The sequence below is a fragment of the Peromyscus maniculatus genome, chromosome 3 (genome assembly GCF_049852395.1).
Source record: "Peromyscus maniculatus bairdii isolate BWxNUB_F1_BW_parent chromosome 3, HU_Pman_BW_mat_3.1, whole genome shotgun sequence".
Taxonomy (NCBI): domain Eukaryota; kingdom Metazoa; phylum Chordata; class Mammalia; order Rodentia; family Cricetidae; genus Peromyscus; species Peromyscus maniculatus.
The window spans coordinates 78185311-78199747 of record NC_134854.1 but is presented as its reverse complement, the minus strand read 5'-3'; the positions used below and the strand labels follow the sequence as shown (position 1 = coordinate 78199747).

Genomic DNA, 14437 nt, shown 5'->3' with positions numbered 1-14437 from the left:
TTCTGTCTTGGGACAGCCTTTCCCAACAACAGATGGGAATTTGGCTGCCAGACATTTATCTGGGAGCAGATGCTGCGAATGCAAATGCAGGCATAGGAGGAAGAGAAGGGGTGGGGGGGGGCAGATAGTGGGATAAGAAGCACCAAGCCCATTCCACTGAGGCAACCGGAGCCAGGGCCAGTGTGGGGCCCGCAGGCGGCATTAGCTACTAAGGGAGTTGGCCATGCCGCCTTGCCTGAAATGTTGGCCCGCAGGGAGAAGGTTCCAGCCTGGCAATCACATGAGGCCCTCCGTAGCCAGACTGCTATTCTGTGGCCTGCAGCTATAACATGGGGGTCTCTGGACCAACCAGCCTCTGTCACAGTTTGGGTTTCTATTGTTGTGATCAAATACCATAGCCAAAAGCAACTTGGGGAGGACAGGTCTATTTAGTGGGCATTTTCAGGTAATCATCTATCACAGAGAGAAGTCAGCAGGAACACAGCAGGACAGAAGCCTAGAGGTAGGAATGGAAGCAAAAGCTGTGGAGGCGTGATGCTTACTAGATTGCTCAGCCTGCTTTCTTATATCATCCGGTACCACCTTCCCTGGAGTGGTACCATCCATAGTGCTCTGGGCCCTTCCACATCAGTCATTAATTAATAAAATGCTCTACTTGCTTGACAAAGGGCCAACATGGTTGGAGGGTTTTCTCAATCGAGGTTTCCTCTTCTTAAATGACTCTAGCTTGTGTCCAATTGACACACACACACAAAAAAAAAACCTAACCAGAATGAGTCCCCCTTGACAACCTGACACACGAACACATTACTATTAAACCATAACCTGATCTTTCTTATTCATCCCCAAGATCTCATATTAATATTAATATAACAGTATAAAACATTCCAAGTTTTAAAAGTCCCACATTCTTTAAAAATTCAGCTACCTTAAAAGTTCAATTTCTTTAAATTATCCAAAGTCTCTAAACTGTGGCATCCTGTAAAATAAAACAAAGTTAAATGCTTTTCTACTCAAAGAGGAAAGAGCCAGGGCACAGTTACATTCTGAGCAAAGTAAAACCAAAATTTAACAGTATAAAAAGTTCAGTGCTTGATGTACGGGACCTACTCACGACCCTCTGGATTCCAAAGGGCCTTGGCAAAAGTACTTCTCTAGTCCTGCCATCTGCAGCACATGTACCTTGTTGAAAGTGGAAGTTTCCTTTTTCCCAGTAGCTGCTTCCAAATTACCACACAGAGGCTAAAATTAATTATAAGTACTCAGCCAATAGCTCAGGCTTGTTACTAACTAGCTCTTACATATTAAGTTAACCCATGTTCCTTATTTATGCTCTGCCACATAGTGGTACCTTTACTAACATGGCACATTCATCTCCTGCTTCCTATGCATTTGGCTGGTGACTCCACCCTTCTTCATCTCATCATCCTTAATTTGGTCACCCTACCTATGCTTCCTGCCTGGCTACTGGCCAGTCAGTGTTTTATTAGGACCAATTTGAGTGACAAATCTTTATAGTGTACAAGAGGATTATTCCACAGCACCTTGTCTCTCGGCTGGCTCCATTCCACAGCTCCTGCTGTCCTTAGTGATTATCCCACATACTAGCATCTCTAAAATATTGGGTTCTCTAATGCAGATGGGCTATACCATCCTTAATAGCCTCTCCTGGGCTTTCTTTGGAAACTCTAGCCCTGCCACATGGTGCCAAACCTCAGCTTCTCTCCATGACATCTTCAATTCTAGGACTTCGACTTCAACTGAGTCTTCATATTCATCAATGGCCTCTACTGGCTTGTCATGGTGCCAAGCCTCAGGTTCACTCCATGACCCCTTCAGGCCTTCAAACCCAATAACACCTGAGTGGCTCCTACATAGTATCAAGTTCAGCTACCAGCACGAAATGCAGCCTCAACCCCCTCTGGACCACAGCTTCTGTGTGCTAACCCTAGGGAAATACTTCCGGAAGGTTTTATCTCAATGATGCTTGTCTCTTCCTAACCCCTGATAACTCCTCATGGCAAACGAGGCCTGTCTGTCTCCATTGACCCCCCCTCATGGCCCACCAGGCTGTGGCACGGAGCATGCGCATACCGTCCGAGTCCAAGGGTGAGTGAGTGGGCATCCACACTGGCTGAGGCTCTGTTGTAGCAACCTGGTCGTATTAGTTAGCTTTTTGTTGCTATAACAAAATGCCCATCACACACAACCTAAGATTGATCTTAGCTCACCATTCCAGAGGGTTCAGTCCACAGCCATTGAGTGTGTTTATTCTGGCCCAGAACACCCAGGTACTGGAAACATGAGGAACTGAGATCAGTCCCCCAGAACCCACTTTACAAAACCAGGGGCTGTCAAGATGCTTGCTGTCAAGCCTGATAGCATGAGTTCAGTTCCCGGCTCCCACATGGTAGAAAGAAAGAACCAGCTCCTGCAAGCTGTCCTCTGATTTACACACACACTAAAGAAACGAATAGAAAACTGGGCTGGGTGGTGGTGGCGCACGCCTTTAATCCCAGCACTCGGGAGGCAGAGCCAGGCGGATCTCTGTGAGTTCGAGGCCAGCCTGGTCTACAGAGTGAGATCCAGGACAGGCACCAAAACTACACAGATAAACCCTGTCTCGAGGAAAAGAAAAGAAAAAAAGGTAAAACTGGGGCTGGAGAGGTGGCTCAGCACTTAAGAGGACTGGCTCCTCTTGCAGAGAACCAGGGTTTGGTTCCCAGCACCCACCTGGTGGCTCATAACCATCTGTAACTGCACCTCCAGAGGATCCGACACCCTTGTGGCTACCAGGTGGTGTATAGACATATATGCAGGCAAAACACGCATGTGAAATCTTTACAGTTTTGTTAAATGTGACAACCAAAAAGTCAGTGTGCTGCGATTTTCACCTAAGGTGGAATCGTTTCCCTCCTCACCATGTCTGGTCATCTTGGCTTTTAGTTTTCTATTGGCACTGAAGGGCACCGGTGGGAGGGGAACCAGTCTAACCACTGGTTTATCCCCAGGGTGGACCCTGGCTGCATGAGCCCAGATGTGAAGAATTCCATCCACGTTGGAGACCGCATCTTGGGAATCAATGGCACGCCCATCCGGAATGTGCCGCTGGACGAGGTAGGACCCCAGGGACCCAAGGCCGGGGCAGATGGAGTGACGGAGGGAGAGCCTTCACACCTAAGCCCTTCCGCCCCCTCAGAAGACTCACCTGCCCACTCACCTGTCCCCAGATCGACCTGCTGATCCAGGAGACCAGCCGCCTGCTCCAGCTGACCCTCGAGCACGACCCCCATGACTTACTGGGCCACGGGCCGGGGTCGGAGCCCAGCCCCCTGCCCTCCCCAGTGCATGCTCCCGGCGGCCAGGCAGGCAGCTCTGCCCAGCAGAAACCTGTCTTGTAAGTCAACCTTTACTGCTGCAGACATTATTCTGGTGCTCTTTCATCCCTTCCGCTCCACCAGCACTGTGGTCTAGGGATTGTAAAAGATGGGAGGATAGTAGGAAAGAGGACACAGTGGACAGCGCCCCCGCTGGAAGTTAGACTCTGTCCCCGGCACACCCACATCTTCTGTTTTCCACTCTAATTTTTTTTTTTTTTGCATTGATTAATTCTTACTTTGTGGGGGAGGGGCACAGAGATGGGGAGTGAGAATGCCGCAGCGCCCGTGTGGAAGTCAGAGGACATCTTGCAGGAATCAGTCAGGGCTCCTGCCCCATGTCCAGGGGATCGAACTCAGGTTGTCAAGGTTGGTGTGGCAAGTGCCTTTACCCTCTCTCTAATTCTAAAGTGTTTAGAAGGGAAGGCGGTTTTCGGCACACTTTTCTGTAGGCACATCAACAGGGAGGGATCAGTGAGGAGCAAGGGTTGATTGCACCAGCAAAGCAAAGTTTTCCCTTTAGTCATTCTGGTCTGTTGTTAACCACAGCCAATGCTTCAGCCCTGGCTGACTGGCACCGCAGATCTGAATCCAAACCATCACATAAAAGCAAAAGTAGATCTTGGCTTCCCTCTGAATGTCACAAGCCAGGCCTTTGTCATCTGCATTGCCCTCAACATTCTTATCTTCCAAGGTCCTAGAGAACAGCAGCCCACAGAGCTAACACCACCACCACCACCCCAGAGCTCTGAGCGCTTGATGGTCTTCCAACCCAAAGTTCAAATGAGACCACAATCCTCCCTGAAACACATGGTCAGGTTTGTTACAGTACCCCGTGCCTAGCACCAGTTTCTGCCTGAGTAGGGCAGAAACCTGGAGGCAGGAAGTGAGCAGAAGCCATGGAAGAACATTGTTTACTGGCTCACTCAGCCTGCTTTTTTTTTTTTTTTTTTTTTTTTTTTTGGTTTTTCGAGACAGGGTTTCTCTGTGTAGCTTTGCGCCTTTCCTGGAACTCACTTGGTAGCCCAGGCTGGCCTCGAACTCACAAAGATCCGCCTGCCTCTGCATCCCGAGTGCTGGGATTAAAGGCATGAGCCACCACCGCCCGGCAAGCCTGCTTTCTTATATCACCCTGTACCACCTTCATACGAATGGCACCACCCACAGTGGGCTGGACTCTTCCACATAAACCATTAGTCAAGAGAATTCCCTATAGGCTTGCCCATGGGCCAATCTGGTAAAGGCATTTTCTCAGTTAAGTTCCCTCTTTTCAAATGACTCTAGTTTGAGTCAAGTTGACAAAAACAACAACAAATTATTAATTAATTAATTAAACAGAAATGAAAACACAGCCAGGACAACCTTCTTTTGAATGGCCTTACCACACAGTGCTCGTCTTTCTCTCTCTCACCCATTCTCCACTGCTGAGCACTCAACAGAAAGAGCAAGTGATGAGAAAAGCCAGGCCAACAGCCACAGCCCGGGGAAGAGCAGCCTTCACTACCCTTAAAACCAGCGCTTTCCTAAATGTTTCCATTGTGTTTGTGAGGTGACCCTGAGCCTTAAGTCAGAGGACAGTAATAAGGGAGTCCTCCCTCCAGTGTCAAGGGAGTCCTCCCTCCAGTGTCAAGGGAGTCCTCCCACCAGGGTCAAGGGAGTCCTCCCACCAGGGCCAAGGACAAACCAAGTTTTATCCCTGGTCCTGCTTTAGAGCTACAGCAATGTGAGGCGGCAATGATTCCATATGGCCACTAGAGGGCAGGGCAGGGCAGAGCATCAGCAGAACTCGGGCTTTCTTAGAGATGTTTGTTCAGGCAACTTTTTGACATCCTGGGGTTTGCTTTGTTTGTTTGTTTGTCTGTCTGTCTGTCTGTCTGTCTGTTTGTTTTTCCTGTCCTCTTAGCAAAAACAAAACAAAACAAAAACCCCCTTCTACAGGCAAGGTCTCTGAAAGCATGACTTCCTGTCTGTGTGGTCCCAGATTCTGCATCTCCACGGTGCCTGGAGGAGGTGTGAGAGGAAGCTGAGGCATGTGTCGGGGCAAGTCCAACAGTGTTGGGAGCGAGAGTGGCTGGTGGGTGGAGTATCTTGAGGTGGGCAACACCGAGTAGGAGGTTTGGGGCCCTTTCTCAGCGTCTTCACTTGTCACTGACAGCCTTCCGGTAACCACAGGCCTCTTTGAGAGTGCACACAGCATGTAAGATATGGAGCTAGGCCCCTCTTCTGCATCCAGTCTGCTGGAAACAGAAGGGAAGAGGAAGCGTTCTGGAATCACAAAGTGCAATCCAGGCTGTAGCTAGAGTTTTCTCCAGTCCTGCCTGGCCCACGGTCAGGACAAATCTCTCTCATCCGCCAGTCCCACATCTGCTCGAACCCAACCAAGTAAATACACAGAGACTTATATTACTTATAAACTGTATGGCTGTGACACCCTTCTTGCTAACTGTTCTTATATCTTAAATCAACCCATTTCTATTCATCTGTAAGTTGCCACGTGACTTGTGGCTTACCAGTATCTTAACATCTTCTCATGGTGGCTGGCAGTGTCTCTCTGCTTCAGCCTTCCACTTGCCAGAATTCTCTTCTCTGCTGGTCCTGCCTGTACTTCCTGCCTGGCTACTGGCCAATTAGCATTTTATTTATACAGAGCGATATCCACAGGCAGGCAGCAGAGTCCGGAAGTCCAGGGAACAGGTTTGCTAACACTGAGCAAACTGGTACGTTTTGGAGAATACAGATACCCATGGCTCACTGAATTCTCCAGATATAACCTTTGGAGAACAGACCAGCAAGAAATGTGCTCTCAGAGTCTTCTGGGGACAGCAGGAATGAGGAAGAGGATGGGGTAGTCCCTTCTCAGGTGGTGCTGGCAGCTCCAGGTAAGGAGCTGAACTCTGTTTGCTCTCAGGGTGTCTTAGTTTGCTTTCTATTGTTGCGATAAGGCACCGTGACCAAAAGCAACTTGGGGAGGAAAGGATTTATTTCAGCTTACAGTTTATAGTCCATCATGAAGGGAAGTCAGGGCAGGAACTCAATGCAGGAACCTGGAAGCCGGAACTGAAGCAGAGGCCATGGAGGAGTGCTGCTTACTGGCTTGCTCCCCGTGGCTTACTCAGCCTGCTTTCTTGTACCACTCAGGACCACCTGCCCAGGGATGGTACCATGCAGAGTGGGCAGAGCCCTCCCACATCCATCAGTAGTTAAGAAAATGCGCTATAGGTTTACTTATAGGTCAGTCTGATTGGGATATTTTCTCAGTTGAGGTTCCTTCTTCTCAAGCGACTCTAGCTCTTGTCAAGTTGACAAACACTAACCAGCACACAGGGGCCAAGCTCCTACTTAGCGGGGAAGTGTGGGCTCCCAGGAGCTCAGATCACATGTGCCCTGCAGAGTTTGAGCAAAGGGGGAAAGGTGCGCCCAGAATCCTTCCCTGGGTGGCTGTTAAGGCCAAACCACCTGCCGGCAGCTTTCTCATCAGCAGCCATCCCCTGACCAAGCTCAAGTTTCTTAAGGGACACGAGGCCCTAAGCTAAGAATCATTTCCGGGTAGGTCAGCGAGGGATAGGTGCAAGGAAGGACAGTACCAAAGGAAACCTTCAGGAGCCAGGCTGCCTCGGGAGGCTGGGGAAGGTTGTGTCTGAAGGAGGACCCCCCAACACACACCACACACACACACACACACACACACACACACACACACACACACACACACATTACCATGAGGTATGCAGTCAGAAGATGAGCCACTTCCTGTCTGGATGGAGATGGGGCTTCCTGCAGTCCAGCACTGAGCGGGCACTGGCCCAACAGATCACTTCTGGGCCTTTCTGAGATCGAAAGTCTAGGATCCCTGTGTTGGGACAAGGGGTGTAGTGGTGTAGTGATGGGCTGCCCCCAGAAAGAGGAAAAGGAACCTACCCACTGCAGGAATCTAGGGGAGTCCTAATGGCTGGTGGGAGCCGAGATCAAGTGCCATCGGCAAAGCGGGGTGTTGAAGGCCTGGAAAGGGGCCGGCAGCCCTGTCCGGAGACTGTGGTCAAAGGCAGGAGGTGGGGTAGGACCACTGTACACCGACCCCTGAGCTTCCAGGGCTGTCACCTGAGACTGGGCACGGTGCAGAGGGACTAGAGAATCCGAGTTGGACGAAGTGGAGACTACCCTGCTAGGTGGGACCCTCGTGTCTCTTAGAGGGTGAGTAGGCAAGAGCCAGAAGCCAAGGAAGGTAAGGCACCTTCGGCCGGACACCCTAATGGGAGGGTGCTGGGGCCGGTGGGGTCCGAGCCTGGGTCGGCAGATAACAGGTATGCGCAGTGCCCAGGACTGGTGCGGGCTTCCTCTGTGAACACCACCTGGAAAAACTTGTGGCGGCCCCTGCTGCAATGATCAGCTCACGGAGCCGCATCGGCTGCACACAGAGCCATCCCCTCCTGTAATTAAGTGGGAACTCTATTCTCCCCGCTCTTGTTAGACTGGCAGCTGACTTCCCCGTGTGTTGGAAAGAAAGTCGTGCCTTCTAATTTGCAGTAACTTTGGGATCCGAGAGAGGTGCGCGCGGCGGGTTCCACTGGCAGCACAGCAGTGCTCAGGCTCACCCGGAGAACTGCTGTGTCTGCCTAGACGTCAGAAGGCTCGACTTTCCCCCAAAACCGCAGCTCAGTCAAGCAACAAGGGCAGAGAAAGCACTTCTGGAGAATGTGAGAGAGCCCAGCCCTCTAACACTGAACCCCCACACAGACCCATGGAAGGGAGGGCAGGCGTGCTGGGACTCCAGATGCCTTTGGGAGGAAGGAAATACAGACAGAGCCCTATACTCAGCTGTTCCAGGAGCACGCAGGAAAAGCAGAGTCCAGCACGGGTGTAGGGAGGGCTGGCCAGCAGCCTGGAAGTTCTAGAACCCAGACTTCCTCAGCTGAGAAGTTCTGGGGTGGATCTACACGCCAGCTTGGATGTGTAGCAAAGAAAGACGTTACACAGTTTCCTTCTCCCATCCCAAGCTGTTGGCTCAAGCGGCTCTTCTGTGCCCAAGGGTGTGTCTTGACTTTCATTTCAAGGCTCTGGGTGGGAAAGAACAGCTGCAGGCATCTGGGGCACAGACCACAACCTGGAAATAATGCAAAAAGTGGGAAGGCCAGGAACCCAGGGCTTAGTCTCCCAAGCTCTATCAAGGAAAGAAAATATGCAGGTATCTAGAAAAGAAAGAATCTGGGCTTGGTGAGAAACAAGCCACGGGAGGGGACAGGATGCCACCTCCTTCATGACGTGTTTTTCCTGTGCTTCCTGATGGCTTCATTTTGCTTCTCCTGTCTCCTTCTGGAGCTGGGTCTTGGCTTTTTTACTTGACTCCGAAGCTCCCTGTTTTCTGTCACTGTGTAGACTCGTTGTACATTTTACTATGTTAAATAAAGCATTCTCACACAAACATAATACACACTGAGCATACTCCCCAGTCTCCGCACTCCCCTCTCCTTCGTGCCCTCGTTCTCCTAAACAGTCTCATGCATATTTTATATTCTGATATAAAATCTAGACACCAAATATGGTTTGGTTGCATTTCTGTTGCTATGGTAAACATCCCAAACAAAAGTAACTTGGTGAAAAACAGGCTTCATGTGACCTGTGCATCCTGATCACAGTCATTGATGAAAGTCAGAACAGGGATTCAGGTGGGAGCAGAGGCAGGAACTTGGAGGAAAGCTGCTTTCAGGCTCATGTTCAGCTACCCTTCTTCTACCAACCAGGTCAACCTGCCTAGGGATGGGGCTGCCCATGGTGGACTGCCCTCCACCCCCAACATCAATCAACAATCAAGACAATGTTCCACAATACACTCACTGGACAATCTCATGGCAGCAATTCCTCAAATGAGGTTTCCTTTTCTGAGGAACTCCAGTTTGTATTAAGTTAAGAAAAACTAACTAGCATAGCATATGAGCAAAGACATATGATATTTTGTCTTTCTGAGACTGGTATAATTCACTTAATATCATTATGTTCAGTTGCACTATTTTTCTACAAACAACCATACTAAATTCTCTGTATCCATCCCTCTCATGTTGATAGCCTTCCTCTTTCAAGGGACAGGTTTGCAAAAGAGAAGCCATGAGGGCCCTTTGTGAGCTTACCACCTCTTCCCAAAGCCACACACTCCAGAAAACAAGCATGGAGCAGGGATTAGCTGCTTGAAGGCTTGTGCATGGCCTCTATGAATGTAGACGTCATCACTGTGTGAGGTTGTACTCCCCACAGTGCAATACAGGACCTAGCACACACTAGGTCTGCAGTAAATAATTGCAGAGCATTTGAAATAACTCTCTGTACTAGTCGGGGTCCTCTAGGGGAAAAGAACCGACAGAATGATTATAGATGTCTTAGTGACTATTCTACTGTTGTGAAGATTCAGTATGACCAAGGCAACACTTACAAAAGAAAGCATTGAATGGGGGCCTTGCCTACAGTTTCAAAGGGTAGTTGATGACCATCATGGCAGGGAGCATGACTGCACACATGGCACTGGAACAGTGGCTGAGAACTTTCCATCCTGATCCAAAGGCAGCAGGCAGAAAGAGGAACACAAGGCCTGGCATGTGCCTTTGGGACCTCAAAGTCCACCCACCCTCAGTGACGCACTTCCTCCAACAAGACCACACCCACTCCAACAAAGCACATCTCCCAATCCTTCTAAGCCTTTCAAACTGTTCTACTACCTGGTCACCAAGCATTCAAATACATGAGCCTATGGGGGCCAATCTCTTTCAAACCACCACATATATGTATATATGAGAATTTTTTTATTTATTTTCATTTTGTGAGACAGGGTTTTTCTGTGTAGTCGGGGAACTCCCTCTATAGACCAGGCTGGCCTTGAACTCAGAGATCTACCTGCTTCTGCCTCCCAAGTGCTGGGTTTAAAGGCATGCGCCACCATGCCGGACTGAGGATTTATGAGAGTGGCTTACAGACTGTGTGATCTGGATAGTCCAATGAAAACCAGCCCTCTCCCAGTGGAAAGACTAAGAATGCAATAGTTGTTACTGATCACGAGGGTAGATGGCTTAACTAGTCTTCAGCCTACATTGGAATCCTAAAGATGAAGGTTCTAATACTAGTAAAGGAATCCCTCAGTGGGAGACTGGATAAACGTTCCAGTAAGAGTAAGTAAGAGTAAGCAGGCAAAAAAGCAAATGTTCCCTTCTCCCATGTTCTTGATGTGAGCTACCACCAGAAGGGGTAGGCCGGATTTAGGATGGGTCTTCCCACCTTGAAAGATCCAATAAAGAAAACACCTCACCGCCATGCCCAGTTGCCTGGGTTTCAGTTGATTCCAGGTACAGTAAAATTGACAACCAAGATCAGCTATCACACCCTCATTTTGCACATGCATAAACTGCATCTCGGAGAACTTAAAGCCTGCCTTGGGCCACATGGTAAACAAGGGGTAGCCGGGGTTTCCATCCTATCTGTGTCTGGCTGACAAGTGAGATAGATAGATAGATAGATAGATAGATAGATAGATAGATAGATAGATAGATAGATGGTGGACTTAGGTGTCCCGTGTGTTCTGTGCCCAGGGCAGAGAGGCCAACAAGGTGGATTCCAGGATCTGCACATCTTCATCAACAGAGGGATTCACTGACAGGAACTTTGGTTCTGCCTCATGAAAATCAGCACGAATCCTCAAGTCCATGTCTTCAGGGGTGAGCAGAGGAGAGCTCCCCCGAGAGCAGGGGTGTATATGGCACAGACTTCTTCTGGGAAGTGTATGGCCTGACCCAGGGCTCTTGGTAGGGCAGGTGACTTCATTCCTGGGCCTATCAGAGATCAGCAGTAGGAATCAACCAATGGCATGGAGGTGATCTTTCTGAAGATTGTCCTGTGTGTTTGCAGCATGGAGAACTTGCCACAGAATGGCTCTGACTGCCCCAGGAATGAAGCCCTGTGCTGGGCTGCACACTTCCTGGAAAAAGTCTGTCTCGTATAAACCCCAGCCCCAGGGGAGCTCTTCTCTGTCCACCGCAAGAGATGCAGACTTGAGGCTCCATGCTGGTTTCCATTAGGCAGAGCCAAAGTTTGTGTCAGTCTGTCCTTCTGCTAATGGAGACATACAGACCCTGGGATCCACCTTGCTGACTTCTCTGTCCTGGACACAGAGCACATGGGTCACCTACTCATGCCCCTGCAGGACCTCTCTCACCCGTCTTCCCAGGATGGTGGGTTGGTACTGTAGCTTCAGGAATGTTCCACACATCATCCACCTAAGACCCCTGCTCTCTTAGCTGCCCCTCAGCCCAGGCTCCCCACCTCTTCTCCTGATGCTGGTCCCCACCAGCCCTCTAACCTATCTCTCTCCTGTCCACACTGGAGCCCAACCAGAGCTTTCCACAAAATTCACAGTGCTTTCTCCACGAAGAGTGACTGGTGAATCACAAAACAAATGTTATCTATAGAAGACTTACTGTTTGCAGGCATTGAACATCAGGAGCAAAACAGGTGGAACTCCTATGTTGGAAGAAACAGACAAAAACAAACAAACAAATAACAACAACAACAAACAAAGAAATCATCGAAAGGTCCTAAGTTGGAAACAATAAGGCAGAAGGTAGAATGAGGGATGTGGGGGATGTGGGAAACATTCATGGAGTGGCCCCTAGAACAGGCAAGGGAGCTGGGGGTCGGGGAGGGGGACATCTTCAGCCTAGTCTCAGGAGCTCTGGGCATTGGGTACAAACACACATCCTGCCTCGAAGCCATCTGTCACACGGCATCCACTAGGGTGGCCTGGTCCCCAAGCTAGTACCAGTTCCACCTTAAGGATGGTTTTCTCCAGGAGGAAAGATAAGCTCCTCTTATCCTTTAATTGGACGAGAGCCAGGCCAGGCGAAGACTGTTTGAAGTGAAGTGGCTTATTGTACCGCACACAAAACCAGAAGAAGCAAAAATAGAGCAGGAGGAATAGATGGAAATACCAGCAGAAACAGGCTGAGAACAGAGCACTGCCAAGGAAATGAACAGTTTGTGCCCACAGAGGAAGCTTCCAAACTGGCCCACGAGACCACCCTTCAAGGTGACACTCATGTGGGTCTGAGTACTGCCACAGTGCCAGGGAAGAAGACAAAGGATTTTGCTGGGGCAGGGCCTCAGGTCACAGTGTTTTTGTTTGTAGTCACAGAAAGTATTATCTGAGCTCTTGGATGCCCATATTGGAGGAAAGGCCCAGGTACCAACGATGTTATTTACATATTGGTGCTCAGTTGTCAATGTGGCTGTCAGCCAGTTGTCAGGGTGACGATCAGCCAGCCATTTGGCTCAGTTAGAGCATTTCTTAGAAGCTCAAGATGGAGTCGGTGCTGTCAGAGCATGATCTCATTAATCATAATTAGAATACCAATTTCCTCCGAGTCACAAGAACCACACGCACAGCAAAGGACATAGCTCTAGGCCTCCACAGCCTGTGTCGGTCACCTGCCGGCTGTGGACTGTCCAGACCTGGAACAAGAAGGCAGAGGACTCTCCTACCGAAGCAGCTCTCCTTCCAGAAGAGCAATGTACAGGAGTAGAAGGCTTTGGATGTAGGGAGTGCTCTGTATGGTTGGAGAGTGTCTCTATGAAGTGACTTTTGAAGAAGGAGAGGGAAAAGTGAGCCAAGGAAGTATCTAGTGAAGTATCTTTGGGAGAATGGACAGTGCAAAGGCCCTGAGGTAAAATAGCGTCTGGCCGATAAATGCCTGGGGTTGGAATGAAGGAGGGGAAGGACAGCAGGGTGTGTTCATGCACAGCTCTGTGTGTCTGCAAGGCCCACCATTTTACTCCGGGGAACATGGAGCCAATGGAGACATTTACTTAGAGGGATGACATGGTTGTGATATCCAGTTGATGGGGGGGGGGGCGTGTGTGTGACTAGAAAGCTGTTCCCCCAGGGGCACTGTTCCTCGGTGGGTAACAGGCTATCAGGCCTTTTCACCCCCTCTAACCACCCACCCAAGGCCTGCAGGCAGAGGGGCCTACCAGCTCTTTCCTCTGAGGCAAGAGGAGCAAGTGAGAAGGGGAGAAGAGTGGGAAGGAGCCACTGGGCTCAGCCTGGGCCTTGGGTGCTTTAGCGGGCATGTGACGGTGTTGGAATCTGGGCACCCACTGGAAAGGCAGAACCATCCTGTTCCCAGCCTCAGCTCAAAGGGCTTTAGGAATAATACCCCGAATAATTAAAAAGAGACTTGCTTTCCCACCTCCGGCCTCCGGAGAGGGATATTCATCAGCACATAAATTAAAACCAAATCTAACAATTTATATGACTCAAGCTACAAGCTGCAGGAGCTGCCAGAACCTGGCAGAGCAAACTGTGGAAGCTGTGGTTATGCTAACGTGGCACAGCCCTGCCTTGGCATCCTCTGGGTACTGAGGCTCCCTGCCCCTCTCAGAGGCCAGCTTCAGCTTATCCATGCAGTGGAGGCAGATGAGATTAGCCAAGAAGTAGGCCCCAGCCCTCATCCATGGCTGAGACAAGCTGCAGGGGGGGTACTGCCTACGGGAACACCTCTCTGTCTCTCAAGCCTTTCTGACCTGCTGATTTGCCTCCCAGAGCCTCAGTTTACCATCTGGGAAATTGGAAAATGTCTTTGGCAGATTTGCATTGCAACAAAATGTACTGGCATTGAACGAGTTGATACGACAAGGCTTCAAAGGGAAGGAAAAAAATGGCTATGCAAATTCAAGGTAGAGCTGTATTATACAACCTAAAAATATCCACGGATTCCAGCCGAGCCCTGCTTCCAGGCAGCCAGGAAAACTGTAATCAAAGACTCACAGTGACTGTTCTTTGGTGATATTTTTCTTAGGAGCCCTTTTGGTAAGTCCATGCGAGGCTTTGGATGGCAAGTCCTCTGCTCCAGGCCTACCCATGAGCAGTACACCACCACCACCACCTTATGTGTAAGAGGAGCCAGGGGATATCTGGGGGCCTAGAAGGGCATGTGTAGCATCCTGGTCTCACCTGCCTACTCTCTGGAGAGTAAGGACTCGTGATGCCACGGGTTGCACCTTGATAACAATTCTAAATGCCCTAGAGT

At 49.8% G+C, this 14437-nt stretch overlaps 1 protein-coding gene across 1 annotated transcript; it reads left to right on the top strand.

Annotated features, from left to right (window-relative positions):
• Positions 1-1995: 1995 nt before the first annotated feature.
• Positions 1996-3768, top strand: LOC107402455 (LIM domain kinase 1-like). Its single transcript, XM_016005456.3, has 3 exons — positions 1996-2109; positions 3012-3117; positions 3231-3768. The coding sequence occupies exons 1-3, from the start codon at positions 2018-2020 to the stop codon at positions 3399-3401; spliced, it is 369 nt and encodes a 122-aa protein (XP_015860942.3). The 5' UTR covers positions 1996-2017; the 3' UTR covers positions 3402-3768.
• The last annotated feature ends 10669 nt before the right edge of the window (positions 3769-14437 follow it).